Below are 19,150 nucleotides of genomic sequence, written 5' to 3' on the forward strand. Positions count from 1 at the left end.
GCAAAATTTATTGGTATTTCGCAAACGAACAAAAGATTAGAATTGCACTGAAAGTGGTCGCAAATAATCGCTAATCCTATCCCATATATCAAACGAAATTATTAACATTATTCCTTATATTATTGCCTCATTTATCAAGAGATTTTAAATGACTCAAAGCAGCAACTGAATCGTAAATATTTAAAGAATTTCTGTCAATCAAAAATCGGTAATCAAACATCTATTTCATACGTCAAACGACTAAATTATTAACGTCGTTTCTTTTCTCTTTGTTATCGTCCTATTCATCAGAATGATTCGAAGTGCCAATTTGTCCGGATCGTAAATACCTAGAAGAGACTACATCACGAAATGGAAACCTTACAAAAATCGGTAATCGAACATTTATTTCATGTATCAAATCGTTAGCATCTTTCTTTTTTTTATCTCTTGTTTTATTTATCAGGAATTAAATGATTCCAGCTCACCTGGATCGTAAATATCCTAGAAGAGGCTGTATCTATCATAGAGAGAAACGGGACAATGCGCGTGAATAGAAAACACGTTTCTTCCAAGGCGATGAAATTTCCCGATTTGGATGATCCGTGACAATACGACACACGTGAATCATCGGAAGAACGTTCGCATTAATTGCGCGGGTACTTTCACCTCGGCTGTGAAAATGACGGTCGAATCGAGCAGCGAGCGGTGGCGTCGAAAGAGACGAAAAGAACGGGTTAAAAGCGGTTTATTGGCGGAGGACTGCAAAGGATGGCCGCTTCTTTCGTTCCAGATTATTTCCTCCCATTATTCGTCGAAGACGTCTACCATAAAAAGGGGGCAAACAGATCCGGCGACAGCTGCTTGGCTATTAAAAGCGACTTAAACCTCAAACCCCCTCGACACGATCGCAAAAGTTACCTCTCTCGTTCCACGCCTCCTCCCTCCCTTCTTCTCCACCACCCTTGGCGATTACGCACAAAGCCAACGCGTGTACACACAGACCGAGACTTTTCCTAGCAAATAAGCAAATTGCTAAATGAGCCGTAACTTCCGCGGCCACAAAGAAATAATGGGGAGGAAAGGTTCAAACTTCGTAAGGGAGGCGCGTGATCTTTTCCTCGTGGAAACGAAGGTTCGAAGGAAGGTTTCCGCGATTGGGAAAATTGTATCGTTTTGATTTAAATAAAGTATCTCGTATAGAGAAAGGTGAGTCACTTAGGATTTTGAGTAAACGGAAGTCTATTTTTTTTTATTTTGATTTTCTGGTTTTTTTCTTTTCACGGTAAATGGTTAAAAGCTTAACACGTCAAAATTAAATCGACGAGTGAAGTTTTAAAAAATTAGAGATTCATAAATGTCGGAGGGAAAAAAAGAGAGAATTATTGAATTATATGGGATTTCGAAATAAAGTTTTATACGAACGTTTTGCACGCGTTCAATCTCTTCAAGTAATCAACAAATTGAACAGTCATTAGTATTAATTGCCTCATTTGTTAATTACCATTAACGCTCTTGTAACGATTTATACGCCATATTACGAATCCTCGATCCGCACAGGCTACAAAACAGTTTTGGGTAAGCATTTTGTGTTGGCGCATTACGTAAATTCTATCCATTGACGTAATTAAAAATAAAATGGAAATATATTTATATAAATATGAATTTTCACGACATTAATCTCTGATATTTACAAAATATACTTTATTAGCGCATAACAAAACGAATAAATCGAAGTTGAGCATAATTTATTAGTGGAAAAGAGAGAAATGAAAGTTGAAGTCCATTGTAATAGATTCTTCCGTATTTCTTTCGTTTTTCTCTCTTCAACGTTGGACTGAGAAAATTATTTAACGAAAGTATCAAAATATTAGAGAAAAACAAAAAATTTGAGATAAAACCAAACGACTAGTGGAGAATAAACAACCGGCTCTTTCTAGATACTTTCTGTGTAATATTTCTAATGGTAACTTCGAGTTCTCGAATAATATACGATCCCGCTTTCTCTTCGAAACTAATTGGCAAATCGTACACGTAATTGGTTCAATAGTTAACTGTTTGCCCGGCTTACCACATTCTTTGGATAAAGAGTAAATATATTACGAATAAAAATAGAACAATCTCAAATCCTATTTTGAATTAAACAGAAAAATGGAAAATTAAATTATTAAATAATCGAAGATTAAATTATATTATAATACAGATTTTCATAAATTAACCTTGTTTTATTATTTACATTTCACGTTTAAGAAGGGAAATACATATGTGCAATTTTAGTAGAACTATAAACGTAAGTGACGATATTACGGTAAGAATACTTAATTAGAGAATTACTTGTCCTGAATTCTTGACACTTTCATCTTCCCCTTGCATCTGCTTCATTTAAACAATACAGCAAAGAACATATCACTATATTTGTCATATTTACAGTAAAGCTAAACATTTCTAAAAGATAATCCAAAATTGTCACTTTTCCAACTGATTCCTAAAAAATCATCCTCCAATTTTCCTCTATTGATTTACAATTACTGCTACAAACTCCTAATTTAAGATTTTACACGGAAAAAAAAAAATGTTCTTTACATCCTACTTAACGAAACTATTTTTAGTCGATAATGCATGCTATCACTTTGCTCCTTGCTCAATACGATGAACACCGGTGGATCCTCTCCTTGCAGGTACGATCCTCTCCGTTCACCAGAGGCTCTAACAGCTCGTAGCCACGGATCTTTGACCAGTTTCTCGCCTCCTCCCTTACTCGTGTGCTCGCGTTCACACTCTGATCGCCATCCCTGTGGCCGGTTCCTCGTCCAACGAAAAACGAGTAGGTGAAGTAGGAGGAAATAGAGTAGTAGTAGGAGGATTCCACCTCCACGACGACCGGCAAATCCTGCGGGACGGCTCGACGGACACCTGTAACCACGCAGACTCCCTGCAGCACGGGACGGTGCGAAGGAACTTCCCCGATAGGGAACTCATATTGGTCACAGATCATTCAGGATACCGCGCGTTGACGTCCGGTCTGCTGCCTCGATTGATCATCCACCACGATCAATCGTCCTGTGACAGTGGATGTGCCCGGGATAATTCCATTTTACTACTTGTCTACGACGTTTCTTTACGATTAATATATTTTAGCAAGTCAATGTATATATACATATGTATATATATATACGTCGTGCACGATACGTTTTCATCGATGAGGAACTCTTGAAAAATTGACGATAATTGGCGATGCTCGCAGGAGGAATTCGCGTGTGTGATTTCTAAGGATACTTTATCATCCTGTCGACAACTGTAATTATTGAAAGAGTGTTATATCTTTCGATGTAAAATTTATATATTCTTATCTTCGTAAAAGCGGTATCTTTTGGTTGTCCTCTTTCTTGTTTCTCTTTTATTCTTTTATTCTTTGATTTTAGAATTTTTTTTACTCTTTGAGAAGGAGAATAATGTAAAAATTGTAAAGTTTGGTTTTTATATATATATATATTGGGAAAAGTAGTGTGAATATTTTGTAGAATTCATCGATGATGGATATATCAAAGACACCGCGATTGTTCGTGAAACGATCGACCGATCATCGAGAGAAACACAGTGGAGCCTGAAGAAAACGTGATATCGCGTGTGAAGATAGAAAGTCTCGAACATTGAAAAATTCATGAAACAAAAGTTCTTATGCGTCAACGACGAGGAAGAATGCCGATCTTCTAGAATGTAAAGTGACATGAAGATGACGATAATAAAGAGAAGCAGTGCTAAAGCTTGGCTGCTCTTGCTGCTGTTGCTGATTCACGATGGCAGGTGCATCAAGTGGCTGTAAGTAACTTGATGATATTTTTAAAACTTTTTTTTAATTTTTCAGTGATTCAGTCTTTCTCTCTTTTTCTCTCTCTCTCTTTAAATTTTACTTAATACAGAAAAAAATTGAAAAATATTTTTATTTTTAAAACTTACTTTTTAACTTGTCTGAAGAATTTTGTTACGAATTTCAAAATCTTTTTGTGGGCAGTAATACACTTTAATATTTAAAAATATAAAGATTTCTTTATTAAAATTTACGACTTTATCCAATTAGTTTTTTTTTACTTACTTTTCTTTTGCACAAAAATCATCAATTACAAGATAACTTGCACTTAATCACGGTTACACGAATTGTAAAGGAATTTAAATAGAGTTCTAGAAGCTCCGTTCTGTCGAAGCACCATGAATCCTTGGGTAACAAGCAGCTTCGATGTTCTCACATTTGTTCACGAAGGTTCCGTAGGAGTCCTAAGATTAATGTAGGTCCGTTAATGAGAAACAAATAGGTTACCAGATACCACATGTATGCGTGGAGCAGAATGGTAGGAAGGCGAGGATTATTTTACTCTATTATGAAGATTTCTTCTTTTACTTGTTCTCTTCCTCGCGTCGGGCCCCCAAGGAACAATAAGTCTCAACAAGGATTTATTATACGTTCGAAGTTCTCTTATGCACGATGCATCGAATATAGGTTTATTAAAGTTCTCGTTCTCTGACCAACGACTCGTAAATTCTCGTGAAAATATCGACTGTAAACGTAAGAAAAATTCTATTAAATTCTCTGAAATTCGAGAATCACAATTTTTTTTTTTTTATTAAAAAATGAATCAAGAAGAAGAAGAAGAAAGAAATCGCCATTGGCGATAATATTTCAAGAGATGCTATTAAGAGCGACCAATGATAAAAGATAAGAGAAATAATATAATATTTCAAATAAAGATAAACCAGTCTCTACAATCATTCGTCACTTGGCTCAAATAGGAAGGATGATGAAAATGGCTAAGAAGCTTACTTGGAATGGAGATAACCAGTTCGTTACTTCAAAGAAATAAACGGGATTATTCTTAGTACGATCGTTCGACTTGAAAAGTGGATCTCATACGTATGATAGCAAAAATAATTGAATCACGAATATATACAAAAAATACAAAAATACGACGGTCTCAACCTTGTATCTTAATTTTCCCCAACTTTTCTTTTCTTATTAACAATGATTAGAACAACACTCACTCTGATAAATTAAATAAAAAAACGCGGAATTAATCAAAAATCCTAAAAAAAATTACTTCCTACAAAATCAACAAGGATTATCCAATTTTCCAAACTTTCCCCATCTCCTCTCCGAGACCTTCGCGCGCGATTAATCTTCTCCCAAGCAGCATCGCGAAGCCTTCCTCGTTCGCCGATTCCAGCCTTAATTCCCATTCTTGGTATCAATTAATCCACGCCTCCCCTCCGGCTCACCCTTCCCCATTCCAATTCTTATGAATCATTGCCAGTTCCTCCGCGTACGGACGCACGGATGGAATCGTTGACCGTTATACTTGGCCGTAGCTCGCGAACCATGAAGATATTATTCCCATTATCATTCCACGCTGGCCGGAGGTGATCGCCTTCTCGAATCTCCTCTTCCTTTATTTCACTCGCTCGCCGCTCGCCGTTGACGTTAATTGTCCAGTGATTCGAGACGAATTTCATCGGGCCACGTTCATGGAGGGAGATTGCTTATATATATATAATAATATATATATATATATATATATATATAATAATATATATATATATATATATATAGAAGGGGCTGGAAAAGCGGAAACAGAAAGAGAGAAGCCCGCTCTGCGTCGGATGATGAATGGTGGAGTGATGGTGGTTTCGCGTGCAAAATCAAAATACGAGTGGAGCGGGGAAGAAAAGTACTACACGAGGAAGACAGCGAGGCTCGAGAAACAGGGTGGAAGATTAGGGGTTGCCTGCGATTCGTGATTTATAAACGCCCTTTCCAAGAAGCCTTCTCTCTCGCTCCCTCTTTCTCTCCTCCTCCTCACTCTGCGACCCCTCCGCCATCATTCCGTCCCCCTTTTCCCCTTTTGTTTATAATTATCGACACCGGTACGGAGGGGTAATCGAATCGAGCTGGAATCGAGATCGGAAGTCGTGAACGCGATTTGTCGTTGTATAGAACCGGCCGGAATCGTACATCGATCCCTCTGTCACGTCCAGGCCTATAAAAGATGCGTGTGCTCTCGTTGGGCCGAGAAAATTTATGGGGCTCGGTTTCTTAATTACGAAAGAAATTTCCTTTCGTAGAAAAGCGTTGTTGTTGCGTTGGAGAGAAAATTTTGATACGGATTTTGGTCGATGGATAAATCTCGGGTATCGTGCAAGTGCACTGGAAAATATAATTAAAATTTTTACGAAGAAATTCTCTTTCGCGTCGACTCGGATTCTAATTAAACGAATTGAATTATTACTTTTAATTCTACAATTTCAGTTTTAATTGTTAGCTATATTAATAATTTTCACGAGGTTAAATGAATTATTTATTTAAAAATGATATAATTCGAATGAATGAAAATAATGAATATTTAAGAAGAGTTATTTAAATGCTTGTTAACTTGTCAAGTTAAAAAGCATTTACATATATAATCGTATGAATATACGAAGAAGTAAAACATCAACATCAACTTGAAAATCGAAAGTAACGGGATAGCGAATAATTTAAACGAAGAAATTCATTAATCATTTGGCTAGAGATCAAGGAAATTATTTTATAATTAAAACCATCGGTTTTTTTTAAATACCTTGACTCTTCTAAAAATTGGTGAATTGAGGAGGCTCCTTACGAAGATTAACAATCGACTTGTAATAAATTGCACGAATGTCATGATTAATGTTGAATTTATAAAAACGCGTGGATGTTGGTATTTATAAATCTACACATAAGCGTGTGTTATACTTATTATGGATTTGTTGCTCATAAATCATCTGTTGCATGATTTGTGCGAAACGTAACAGGTATTATCACGTAGTTAGATGCTCTTCATACAGGAGAAAATATAGGAATTATGTATCTTTTTTTCATAAGTGTTAAGAAATCTGAAATTATAAAAAATGTAAAAGTCTATTGCTATTAAAAATTTAATATAAAATTTCTAATAACATAATAAAAAAATAAAAAAAAACTATTACGGACAATTATACTAATTGGTTTATATAACAAAATATTAATAATACGTTATAATTAATAATATACTATAGCAGTAAAATTTCTCGAGGTACTTTACCTATTAGTTATGGGCTTGTAAATTTAGAGAGAGGGAAAGAAAGAGAATTGATTGGTTTTTAAGTATTCAAATAACCTCGGGAACCCGGGCTATTTTCAAGCTTGTAAACTCTGTGTTTTATGGTCTATATGTCAAAGCCAATTTTGGAATCCATAATGTATATCTTTGGATCCTCCCACAAGAATTCTCAAACGTAACAGACGTTCATCGATAAAAGTATCAATAGAATATCAATATCATCGAGACATCATTTACATTGCTACCGAATATGGAAAATTACGATATCTCACGTGTATTTTCGCCATAATTTCGTTCAATTCGTAGAATATTATCGATTATTGCCATGTTCATTAACGATTTCAATTTCGTATTCTTACACAAAGTAAGAACAAGTATTATTATATTTCTCGTTTATATTTATAGAATATCATAAATATTTAAATATAATATTTGAATACTTTTCAATCGTAAATTTCATATTTCATATTAGAAAATTGTATGTATTTTAGAAGTTTGGTAAAGTTTGTCGTAAACTTCGTCTCATTTTTTAATATATCAAATTTTCTGTAATCATATAAAATATATCGATAAATAATACATCTTAATATATTTTCAACAATTAATATTTAAATCTTATAACAAATACAATAATGTATAAGTATTCTTTATACCTACGAAGAAGAACAAAAAAAAAATAGGGAATGATCGCACTCAGACGTTAACGGAACTCGAAGGCTACTTCAGTTTCGTTTCCCCTTTAACAGAAAATGGACTGGTGGCCGCACACGAGAGACCACAAGAATCGTAAGAGCCAACCTATTATCAGCCCCGTAAAAACATTACTTTACGATTCCACGAGTCAAAACGAATTTCAAAATTGCATCCGACACCGGTATGCTTGCCCATTTGGCCGTTTCGAAACGTACGTCACGCAGTTTTATTGGAGCTCACTGCATTTTCATAAGAATGCACCTACATATATACCGTAAACGACCATGAACTTCTTTGGAGGGATAAGTTTGTTCCCTATACATTACAGTTTTGTATAATGGATCGCATAAAAGAGACCGATCAAATCCGTTTCGATTTATAGTTTTCGCGCCAATTTAGGATAGAAACATTTTGCGAATAAGCTCATGGCTCCCGATTCGATCGATTCCAAGGAAATAAAGGAACCGGTAGCATAACTTCCACGAATTATTCGCACGAATTCGATCGTGTTATCGCATTTACGCCTCATGTTTCAGCAGACAAACTGGTTATTAAAATTAGGTACGCTTATTTTTGGAGAAAATTAACTTGCTTTTAAATAGAATGATAGTGATAAGTTATGGTAATATGATATATATATATATATATATATATATATATATATATACTAGTTCTTTATGTAGTTCCTATTTGAAGAAGATTAAATATATTTTTAAATAAATCCTTTTAATGATTATAATATAAAAAAGAAATTTTTATAAATTTGATATCATACCTATTTCTCCATAAATTGCCTAATACTTAAGATCGAGGGTGTGCCTTTTGTAACAAATGTCATTGAGCAAGACTTTCGTAAAGGTACTGAATACATCAATATAATCCATAATGATCGTATACAAACAAGATAGAGGGCGATATATTCTTCACTCGTGACTCTGTCTACAAGTTGTCGGACTTGTTGCATACCAGGTGGTCTCGCGAAACAAGATCTTGGCTATGAGATTGCCTCGAAAATGCTTTCATTGGCTAATTGAAATGGTTATCGACATGATATATACTGTGTGAATAATAACTCGTAACAAATCTAGGCGCGAACAGTGCAGGAATTGGATATTGGACAATCTCTGTCACGATATTTACTACCATCGAATAATTTATCAACGTTCATGAAATTGAAAAACATTAATTGTAAATATCCTTTATATCTTAGAATATTCGAAGTGAAGAAAATGAAAATTGCTTGTTTTAATTCTGTCAATCATATTCTGCAAAAAAAAAAACAGTTGAAAACAGACATAACAAATCTTACACTGACATTAAAATAATTATTACTTATCAACCAACATGTTTCATGCAAGCAATTTACATAATTGTACAGCCAATCTTTCAAGTGTCATTTATAAAACATTGAATCTGTCTTCTTCTGAATTCGTTTTCGTCGCGTTATATCTGTAATTTTTCTTATTTTTTTCCAAGTCTCCAGCGAAATGCAATGCAATTTTATGTATGCAAATAAAAACGAAAAGAAAATATGCTGTGATATTGATTCATTGCATGAGAAGTAGTTAAATTAATAGTACAATCACTTAACTTTTTATTTTTCTTTGATACACTAAATTATCTTAATTCTACAACAAAGAAATAATTTTGGTTATAAAATAAAAAATATATATATATATATAAATTACACAATTGTAATTGTAGAAACAAATTTGATGACTAAATTTGAAAATAATGAAAAATTGAACAAACGACGAACAGTGCAAAAATACAATTAGTTTTTTATATATATATAATTTTTTATATTTCAAGAAACATAAATTGATAATGAATCATGTGCGAGAAATGCATTTCCTAAATCTATTCTAAGACAAGTAAAATAAATTTTCCATTGATAAAAAAAATTGAATCCCCTTTCTTTCATGATGTATATGTCACTTTCACATAAATGGATAAGTTAATTCCGTACAAATATCAGATAATTTTTTTTCAAATTAATTTCACTTATTATCTTTTTAATGTATAGTATTAAAAAAGAAAAGCAATATTTATAAGAGATTTAAATATAAGTTAAAAATTTATAAACTTGATTCTACAACTAATATAACCAAAAAATATTATATCACGATTTCGGAAACACCCTATATATGACTGACGCGACAATCAACGTGTTAAACGAGCGTTGCAGACGAACAAGAAAAAGTTGATATCGGAGGCAACGAGAACATAAATCCCTGTAGGAACGGGAAACGCGAACATTTACGATTGTCCCATGCTTCGAGCGTCATGAACGGAGACAAACACATAACGACGCACACGGCATCTTGGAAACGACAGCAACGCCACGATGCGGCAATCAGCAAGCGAATAATGAATTAGAGGAATGGTCTTTTGATAGGGTAATTTCGAGGGTAGGCTGACACGGGATTGGCGAGCCGACCATTCCCAGGGCTGTTACGTCTAGACGTATCCGTGCTTGAACCATTTCGACTTTCAGGTGTCCGTAATTATCCTCCATATGGTTTGCTCCATGGTGCACGTATCCACCCGCACCGTTTAAACCCACCTTTCAGTTTCACTCCCTATAATTTTCGAAATTCACCCCTGATTTACGGCTCTTACCCGAACTATACATGAACGATTCACCCGTCCAATACCAAAGTCGTTTCATGATGAACTTTCAATTTAAAATTTCGATTTTCGATTCGATTATTCACGAGAAAAGATTCTTCGAGTTTTCTATTCGATTATTCGTGTTAGATCTTCTATATCGATCTTTGTTAAATCGATTGCATGATCTTTGACTTTCGAGAGTAAGAATTAAAAAGAATATGGTTAGATCTACGAAGGAAAATGAAATTTATTTGCAAAAATGAAAAATAGAAGAGAATTAGAATTATTTTTTGAGAGTAGAAGGATTTTATTTGTGAAAAAAAACATTTAAGCAACGAATATGGATTTGAATAATAATTTTATAATAGGTTAGTATATGAAATGTATATGAAATTTGATATTCTTAACAAAACTTTAATTAACTATGTTTTTAACACATTTATCGTTTACTTATTTTACTTAACCTGAAAATATCAGAAAAAGTAAATTTGGACTAGAGTATAATCATTCTTCCTTTTTCAATCATTATTACTTTAATTCCAGGGCTCTTGGCCGTACCGAAGATGGGTATACATGGACAAGGGAGGCTTGCACAAGCGCGAAAAACTCTGGGCTTTTGGAGAGAAAGCAGGCAAGAGCGTGCAGAGCTACGCCAGATGTGATGCCCAGCTTGGTACAAGCAGCGAGGGATACTTCAACAGTATGTCAGCAAACATTTCGACATCGGAGATGGAATTGTAGTAGCATCGAGCGTGCACCAGATTATACGCCTGAATTACTTACTGGTATGTTCTTACTTACTGGTATATTGAAATACATTTTTTATTTAACATCTTGAAGATCTTTATGAGACTAACCTCAAGGGTCATCTAAGATTCTATTTCGTCAGACATTGAAAAATGATATTGAACCATAGATATCGATGAGATTTCTTGTTGAAATATAGAGTGTGATTGGAATAATAAAATATGTAATAAAATTGAAAGGAATGAGAAAGAAAGATTAATCATATGGTTAATAATAAATATATTTTTTTAGGTTATGGAAAGAATAAATATTTAAATATTTTATTATTTACTTATATATATTTTTCTTTAATTTTTGGTTATTTTGAATTTTGAATTAAATGTAATACAAATTATAATAATATTATTACAACATAATAAATTAACATAATAATTTCTATTATAAATTATTTTTATCTACGTTGCACATATAAATTACGACGATGATTTGATATAGTTCGAAGCGATATATTAAGTTTTCGTAATTTATTTGTTTCGTTAATGCATGAACAAGCAGATCAGAGAAAGTGAACAACTGACATTCGCAAACTGACACGAACATGTCTCTAACATTAAATTTTTTTCATTCAGAAATCATACTACCTATCATTGTCATAATCACTTCCTATATATATATATATATGTATGTATATAAATGAAAGTTAAATCATAATTTTTCTATATGATTTTTTTATTTGTTACAATACTTAACACAATATTTAACACAAAATTATTATGTTTGTTTGCAGTAAAAAATCATTTATCCTGAAAAATTATTCAATTTGAAAAACGATTAATTTTGATCACAAAAGCAGGTATATATAAAAAAAGACATAACTTTAAAATAAGTATATTCTTTAAGGCATTTCATAATAAATAGGAAGACCTTGAAGAAGCGGCTCAATTAGTAGTCATTATCTAACCAGTGCTTCCTTTTCTTTCTCCTACCTCTTTCCAGCAATGCCGGATTAAATGTTCGCATTTGACGATAATTATATTATAAATAAAAATGTTCCTGGGCAAGAGGAGATCCTTCATTAATGAGAAAACCGAGAAGCTCGTCATGAGTTTCGGAGTGGTGATGAAAAACACACGGTTCCTCAATAAGTATCGGAGGAGCAGAAAAGCCGCCCTTTCGCTACTGCTATGCTAATCAGCTTTCCTTCAATTATTTCAAACCGGTTACGAGCAGAAGAGAGACCGTGAATGCGACCTCTAAAAGGCACCACGGATCATACTATTACCGACTTTATTCGGGATCGTTCGAGAGATTCGACTTCTTACCTCGTTAATTGCCCATTTCGAAGATTTCTTATTAGAAAATCGCGGTCGCATCGTCGCTTCGGTCTTCGATTCACGATATTTTACTAGTCAATAAAGCCCACGTAACAAATTCTTATGTAACAAAAATAAAATTAACACAAACTCGTTAAGAAAATTATTTAGAGAGCAAATTGTACAATGTTTGTTACGAAGGTGACAATATTTTGATTTAATTTCATTTTTTTTATTCAAATAATTAAAAAATTATACTTCATTAACTTAATGTAATAATAAAAAGTAAAAAAGAAATGAAAAATTTAAGGAAAATGTTTCGTTTTCTTATAATAGGAACCAGGGAACAAGCATTCGTGTATGCAATGTCAGCAGCAGCTGCAGTTTGGAGGTTAGCGAGAGGATGCGCTCTGGGCAGTCTTGCAGCATGTTCCTGTGCCACACCACCACGAAGGGAGCCTCCATCACCTTCTGCCTTGATCTCACCTTCATCTTTCACTGCGACATCTGTCTCCTTTGGAACGTTGTCTGCCAGAAACTCTTTCAAATGGGGCGGTTGCGGCGATGACGTTAGATCGGCGTCCAGAATGGCCAAGAGGTTTCTCCAAGGCGCAACGCCTCCAGGCACAGGTGCAACCGCGAAGTTTATGCACGCTGTTAACATGCACAACAACCGAGCGGGTCGAAGGGTAATCGAAATAATTGTACTGATATAAAAAAAAGGAGGGATTTATAATTTTATTGATTTATATGATATTAGTGAAACAGCTTTTCAGTGATATTTTTTTCGTTTGCACGAAATTTTAATATAATATTATTTGCATTATATATATAATTTCTGAATATGTGGTATGTAAAATTTTTAATAATTTTTATGCAAAAAACACCAAAATTTATTTTTATTTTCTTCCAAGTCAATTAAAGTTTATCTTTGTGCATTTTATAAGGCAGTGGAACAATCCTTAACCCTTGAATGTAAGTGTCACGGAGTGTCTGGATCATGCAGTGTACGTACCTGTTGGAGAGGGCTTGGTTCTTCGGGACCGGCAGCAGCAGGAAGTCGTTTGCTTCGAAGATATGCAACTGCAGCAGAAGTACGACCAAGGTCAGGAGGCAGATTACCACCCTTATATCATCACGATAATCTATTATATACTACAAAAAGTCCAGATTATTGTCTCCCCGACAAGAAAAGAGGAAGTCTTGGAACTGTTGGCAGGTAAATCATTTTTCATTTTTATTTATTTATTATATTTTTTTAACTAACATTGTAAAACCGGTTTCACGCTAACAGTTTACAGGTAATTATTTTGTTAATATATGACAGTTGCATGTTCTTATTTTTCTTTTTATACTACAAGCGATTTCACTTAGACTGAACTGTTCATTAGATTTACTGATTTACTGATCAACTTATTGAATCTCCTGTTTTTCTTATTTAGTTGTCACGTTTATAATTCTGAAATTGATGCAATAAATGAAAGTACAAAATTTTTAAATTATTATAGGATTTACAGTATTATAAGTATTTTATGCAATCGTTTCAAAAATCAATTGCATAATTGCATCTTTGTCAAATATTATGTCAAAAATTGTTATAAGAATTTCAATTTTTGTTATGTAAATAAACTAAAAAAAATACATAATTTATGTGAATATACGAGTTAATTTAAATAAGAAAATAAAAGTTATTCAATCGTTTGACTTATTCATAACTTCCAAGAAAAATTCAATAATTCAAAGTTTCAGAAAAATCCTAAACTTTACAGAAATATAATTCAAATAATATCTACAATTATTTTAGATAATGTTATTTCGAATGAAAGTCTACAATTATTTTGAATGATTAAAAAAACAAATGAAATAAATAAATAAAATAAATAGATAAATAGATTTTGGACGAACAATATACAGAAACAATATATAGAAAGTTAGATAAATGGAGATAGTTGTTTCGTTATTTTAAAGAAATAAATAAAGAAATAAATATCAAAGCAAAAATAAATTCAGTGTCCTTGATTTACTTATATATTTATGCAGCAAATAATTTTGGTTTAAAATGATTTCAAATTTTAATACGAACACCTTGTCATTGATTTTCTTATCCTTTTAATGAAGTCAGATGTTATCGCCTTACATTCGTCAGACACTTTATTCGATTCGTTAGCAAGAAAGAACATGTAAAACAAGCATCTCATAGATAGGTGAATGGAATTAATTATACTCAATTTATCAAAGATTTTACTAAGAACTAGTAACTAGTTTTATAACATTTTATAAAATTTATAACATAATATGTTTACATCAGAAAAATAAAGAAAAATATTATGAAATGCTTTCAATATTTTAAATTCTATTAAATTGCATGAACTAGAAATCAAAGAAATCTATAGTATAATTTATTCATATTATTCATATTATAAATATCATATGTGTAATCGATTTTAAAATCGATGATTATATCGTACGTTGACATGTAATATGACAAATTTATATTAATATCTTTCTTATTTATTTTTTATTTTAACCATAACAAATTTAAAAGAAAAAAAATGAATGACACTTGCAGAAGTTTTGAATGTATAAGTGACATCTAGAATGGATATCAACGATGTACAATATTGCAGAACATATTCCATCGTTGAATTTAGTAGCATACGTACTTATTCATAACCGGTAATATAATCTGATGAAGTACATAATGTATTTAAAATATGCATTAAAATCGTCTCATACAACAACATGGTGCATTACAATTGAAAGAGATAAAGGAATGTAATCTCTTTTTCATTAAAAAAAAAAGAACTCGAGAACATAGCGAAACAGTTTCATAAAAAGGAATATAAAACGAGAAGAAAAAGAATGGAATAGTGCAGCATTTTGGTAATCGAAAGTTCATGAACCTTTGACCAAGATTCTTTCTTTTGTCGCCAATCATCGAAGTTCGTTCCCTTTTTACCGTGCACTCGATCGATGAATCTTTCATAAGACTCGCTTGAATACGTTTCACCGGAGTATATATTTGTGTCCCTGATTACTTTTACTTTTTCTTACTTTAATACCAAATTGTAATAAAATTTTATAACGCTAAAAAATGCTAGGGATTTTTTTTTCTTTTTAATTTCGCAGATATTCGCAGATAATTTTGTTATAATATCCTTTAACGTATATTTCTTATTTAATATATGTATTGAAAAATATTTTTGTTGCATGAAAACCTCGAAGAAAATTATTTTTCAAACTAATAGAAGGATTCTTAACGCTTAACATTTCATGATTTTATGATTCCTAGGATATATTTTTTACTCGGATCGGATATTTTCAGAAATATGAGAGGACAGAGTTTCGCAGAGCCATCATCCGCTTTTCATTACGTAAAATAAAATCGCTTAAACGTGAGAAAAAAATGGACGGGTATCTTCTAGTCGATGCATAATGCAGATATTGCACACGTGATATTTCAGGACGGTTTACGATCCGCGATTCGAGGTGATCACATTCGAGTGTACACATACATTTATTCCTGTCTCTGTCTCTGGTCAACTAATCGTTATCTCGCGCTAATAAAATACCTATTTCCATTCTGTAGATCCACTCGATTCTTCGACTTGTTCCATTTTCTATAATAGCCACACACAACGAATTCCTACACCTCGATCTTAGTTATCGTAGCGAGATACTCGCTTATTTATACGACTGCGTCCGATAATTACCTATGAGAGAAGACCTTCGAGATAGGGCGGAACCTCACATTTTTCCAACCGATCAGGAAACCTGTTCTCCAATAAATCTTCCGTTTTATGATATTTTAACGATTCTACGATGCAGCTTGGCACAAGCTATGAAATTTCTTTCGTCTTACTCAGAATTTGACTATTTGAAAATGGTGTAAGCATGACGCATTCGTTATGACAACATCGAAGATAGAATTTCTGTATTGAATAGTGAAGATCTTAGCAGAGATCCCCTCTGCATTCTTTTAAAATCTTTTAAAATATTTTAAGTGTGTTATCAGTATTCGAAATACTTATTAAATCCTTTTTTCAATGTTTAATCAATTCAACCGTGTTTACGACTCGTAATTAATTTTCCATCTTTCAATTTTTTTTTTTTTTAAAGAAAAGCGACATTTTTAACGATTCTAATTCGATGGTCAAACGCTATATAATATTTATTTCGACATAAAAAATATATATACATATTGAAACATATATCTCGTTAATTCCTAACGAGAGATATCGCAAAGGTTCTACGTAATAGGAGAAGGTTTATTCAGGTAACAATCGCTATTAACACGGAAAGAAAATAAAGGAAATAAAGATGTTTCTTTCTTTGTTGATTGCATTCGCTACGGTTTTTCCGGCGGCAAGGCGAAAGGAGGAATCTTCGTCGCTCTGAATTATTCACGCCTCGATGTTTGTGAATTAAGATCATCCACGGTATTCCGGGAACGGTGACCGGTTCTAGAAAGAAGAAACATCGCGGCGAAACCCTCCTGGCTCTTTGTTTCATTTGGCCAACTCTATAAATCACTCCTCGAATCACCATCCATTTACTATTAGGCAAAAATTAATGTCATTGCATCTGACAACGATCGATCGTTATCATTAGTGCAGTGGAAATAAAGCGGCACAGAAATAAAAAATGATCTCGATATCTCGATGGTATAAATAGAGCGATAACAAACAACCATTCCAATAAAAAATATATATATATGTATATATAATAGACGTGTAAAGTAGCAATTCTTTATCAAGCGGTTCTTTTAAAAAATAGATATTTAAATGTTAATAAAGATAGGAATATAATAGGAATTAATACACGATTTATTTAAGAAATTTCATAGTCTGTTAATCAGATAATGTAAATAGATACTTCATTTCGAGCGTTGCTATTTACTTTATATTTTCGCGCGAAAAGAAAGTTGGATTTTTTTTTTTTCGATCAGAAAATGTCTAATGGATGAAGTCAACTGGTAAGTCAATTCGTAAGGCTAATCGGATGCTAGTTTTGGACACGTTAATATTTTATTTCCGTCGGTAAATATATGGTACCAGGTTTCCTTTGGGCACCATTGACTGGTCCCTACCAATTACAGGTTACAACCGGTAATTATAACCCTCCGTATAATTATACAAAGTGGGCGTGGCGAATGTTTATTACGCCCTCGGCAATTTCACCGTATACTTTTCGAAATCGTTTTTTCTTGACACTACACCTGTTTATAAAACGTCGTAACATGCGCGAGGACAAATTTCCGAGAGACTTTTCTCCTCTCTCTCTCTCTCCCCTCTCTCTTTATTCGTCATAAAATATTTATGGATCGTCCAAAGATCAAAACAATTCACAAACAATTCGAGCATTAATATGCAGAGATTATTAAAGATTTAAGAATGTGAAATTCTTGAATAATTTTTTGTTTATTTTTTATCAGTCTCTTTTATCATTCTCTATTATAAGTAACATAGAAAAAAAAATTAATTTATTTTTTATAATTTAATTGATGTACATTTTGAACGATCGTTTATTATGATAATAAAACAAATTGATTTTTTATCAGTGAATATTATAATTAATTGATTTATAATAAACATAATAAATATCATATAATGATGCTAATGAGCGATATCGATCGTGTAGTAATTATTTTTTTTAATTATTAATATCTTCTTGAAGTCAATTTTGATCTTGTAATATATTTCAGATACGATTTATCTGATGAGAATTTTTCTCTTTCAGACAATGTAACGGCAGCAGTACCGGATACGAAGGTTGCGAGTATCTCTGTTGCAGCCGGGGACACGTGACGAGAACGGAAGAGGTTTTGGAGAGATGCGATTGCAAATATATCAGTTGCTGTTACGTAAAGTGTAAAACGTGCAGAAAAGTTATGAAAACGTACGAATGCAAATAAATAGATGGGGATTCCTAGAAATTTTAGAATAATAAAAAATTTATCCTGATTATCGACAGTTCGAATGACAGAAATTCATTTCCATCGCTTTTCACCACATATGGGATTCCCCGTAAGCGATAAAATTGTCCATTGCGAGTAATTACTTATTTATATATGGTGCGATTAATTGTCGTGATAATTTAAAACGATTAAAAAATATTACCAGTTGGAACGCGTATTTGTAGTTATTTTTAGAGATTCCGTCGATATTATATAGGGGGGAACGTTGACGCAAACAAATAAATTATATAATTACTTTAAGTGAATTATCAATGATGAAAACGTTGAATTAAAAAAAAAATACGTTATATTAAAAAAACTTAATAAAAAATTCTTATTTATCTCGTCAACTATTTATTAAAATTAATAAATCTTCGATAAAAATATAATACAGTGTTGTCAACATTTTTCAAAATATCGAAAAGATATAGATATCAGATCAAAGATGATTACATTAATTATATTTGATAACAAAATAATGATAAGGACAAAAGACAACACTGTTTGATATACTGCCCTCTTTAGTTTAATCGTCCTATCTAACATTTTTTACAAATAAGGTCGTTTGTCATTTTCTTTTAACCTTAGTTAATTTGTTTTCATTGATATGAACAATGTAATCATTATTTTTTGACAATAATTACTACTACATATATTTTAACAACCAAATATTTCAGATAGGAAATTTCAATCAAAGAGGACAGCATAGACGGCATGTTAGACATAAGGCATGGTTAGTTCGC

The 19,150-nt window shown here is 32.6% G+C and overlaps 1 protein-coding gene and 2 long non-coding RNA genes across 5 annotated transcripts; 1 reads left to right on the top strand and 2 right to left on the bottom strand.

The window, feature by feature from the left end:
* Positions 1-103: 103 nt before the first annotated feature.
* LOC107997859 (protein Wnt-11b-like) lies at positions 104-18,748 on the top strand. 2 transcript variants are annotated; one of them, XM_062075146.1, is made up of 7 exons: positions 104-372; positions 463-3,276; positions 3,501-3,798; positions 10,935-11,176; positions 12,788-13,140; positions 13,399-13,670; positions 18,191-18,748. In XM_062075146.1, exons 3-7 carry the CDS (start codon positions 3,707-3,709, stop codon positions 18,363-18,365), a joined length of 1,134 nt encoding a protein of 377 aa, XP_061931130.1. In that variant the 5' UTR covers positions 104-372; positions 463-3,276; positions 3,501-3,706; the 3' UTR covers positions 18,366-18,748. The 2 variants fall into 2 exon arrangements, with proteins under 2 accessions (XP_061931130.1, XP_061931129.1); XM_062075145.1 differs by having other exon boundaries at positions 463-3,798.
* LOC108004240 (uncharacterized) lies at positions 1,379-10,115 on the bottom strand. Of its 2 annotated transcripts, XR_009829758.1 has the most exons (6): positions 9,123-10,115; positions 8,554-9,043; positions 7,068-7,631; positions 5,070-6,879; positions 4,350-4,532; positions 1,379-4,251 (listed from the first exon to the last, which is right to left on the bottom strand). It is a non-coding gene; the product is annotated as an uncharacterized LOC108004240 (long non-coding RNA). The 2 variants fall into 2 exon arrangements; XR_003699181.2 differs by having other exon boundaries at positions 1,379-4,532.
* LOC133666109 (uncharacterized) lies at positions 12,668-13,593 on the bottom strand. The gene is made up of 2 exons (XR_009829759.1): positions 13,467-13,593; positions 12,668-13,158 (listed from the first exon to the last, which is right to left on the bottom strand). It is a non-coding gene; the product is annotated as an uncharacterized LOC133666109 (long non-coding RNA).
* Positions 18,749-19,150: the final 402 nt, after the last annotated feature.

The sequence above is a fragment of the Apis cerana genome, linkage group LG5 (assembly GCF_029169275.1).
Source record: "Apis cerana isolate GH-2021 linkage group LG5, AcerK_1.0, whole genome shotgun sequence".
Taxonomy (NCBI): Eukaryota; Metazoa; Arthropoda; class Insecta; order Hymenoptera; family Apidae; genus Apis; species Apis cerana.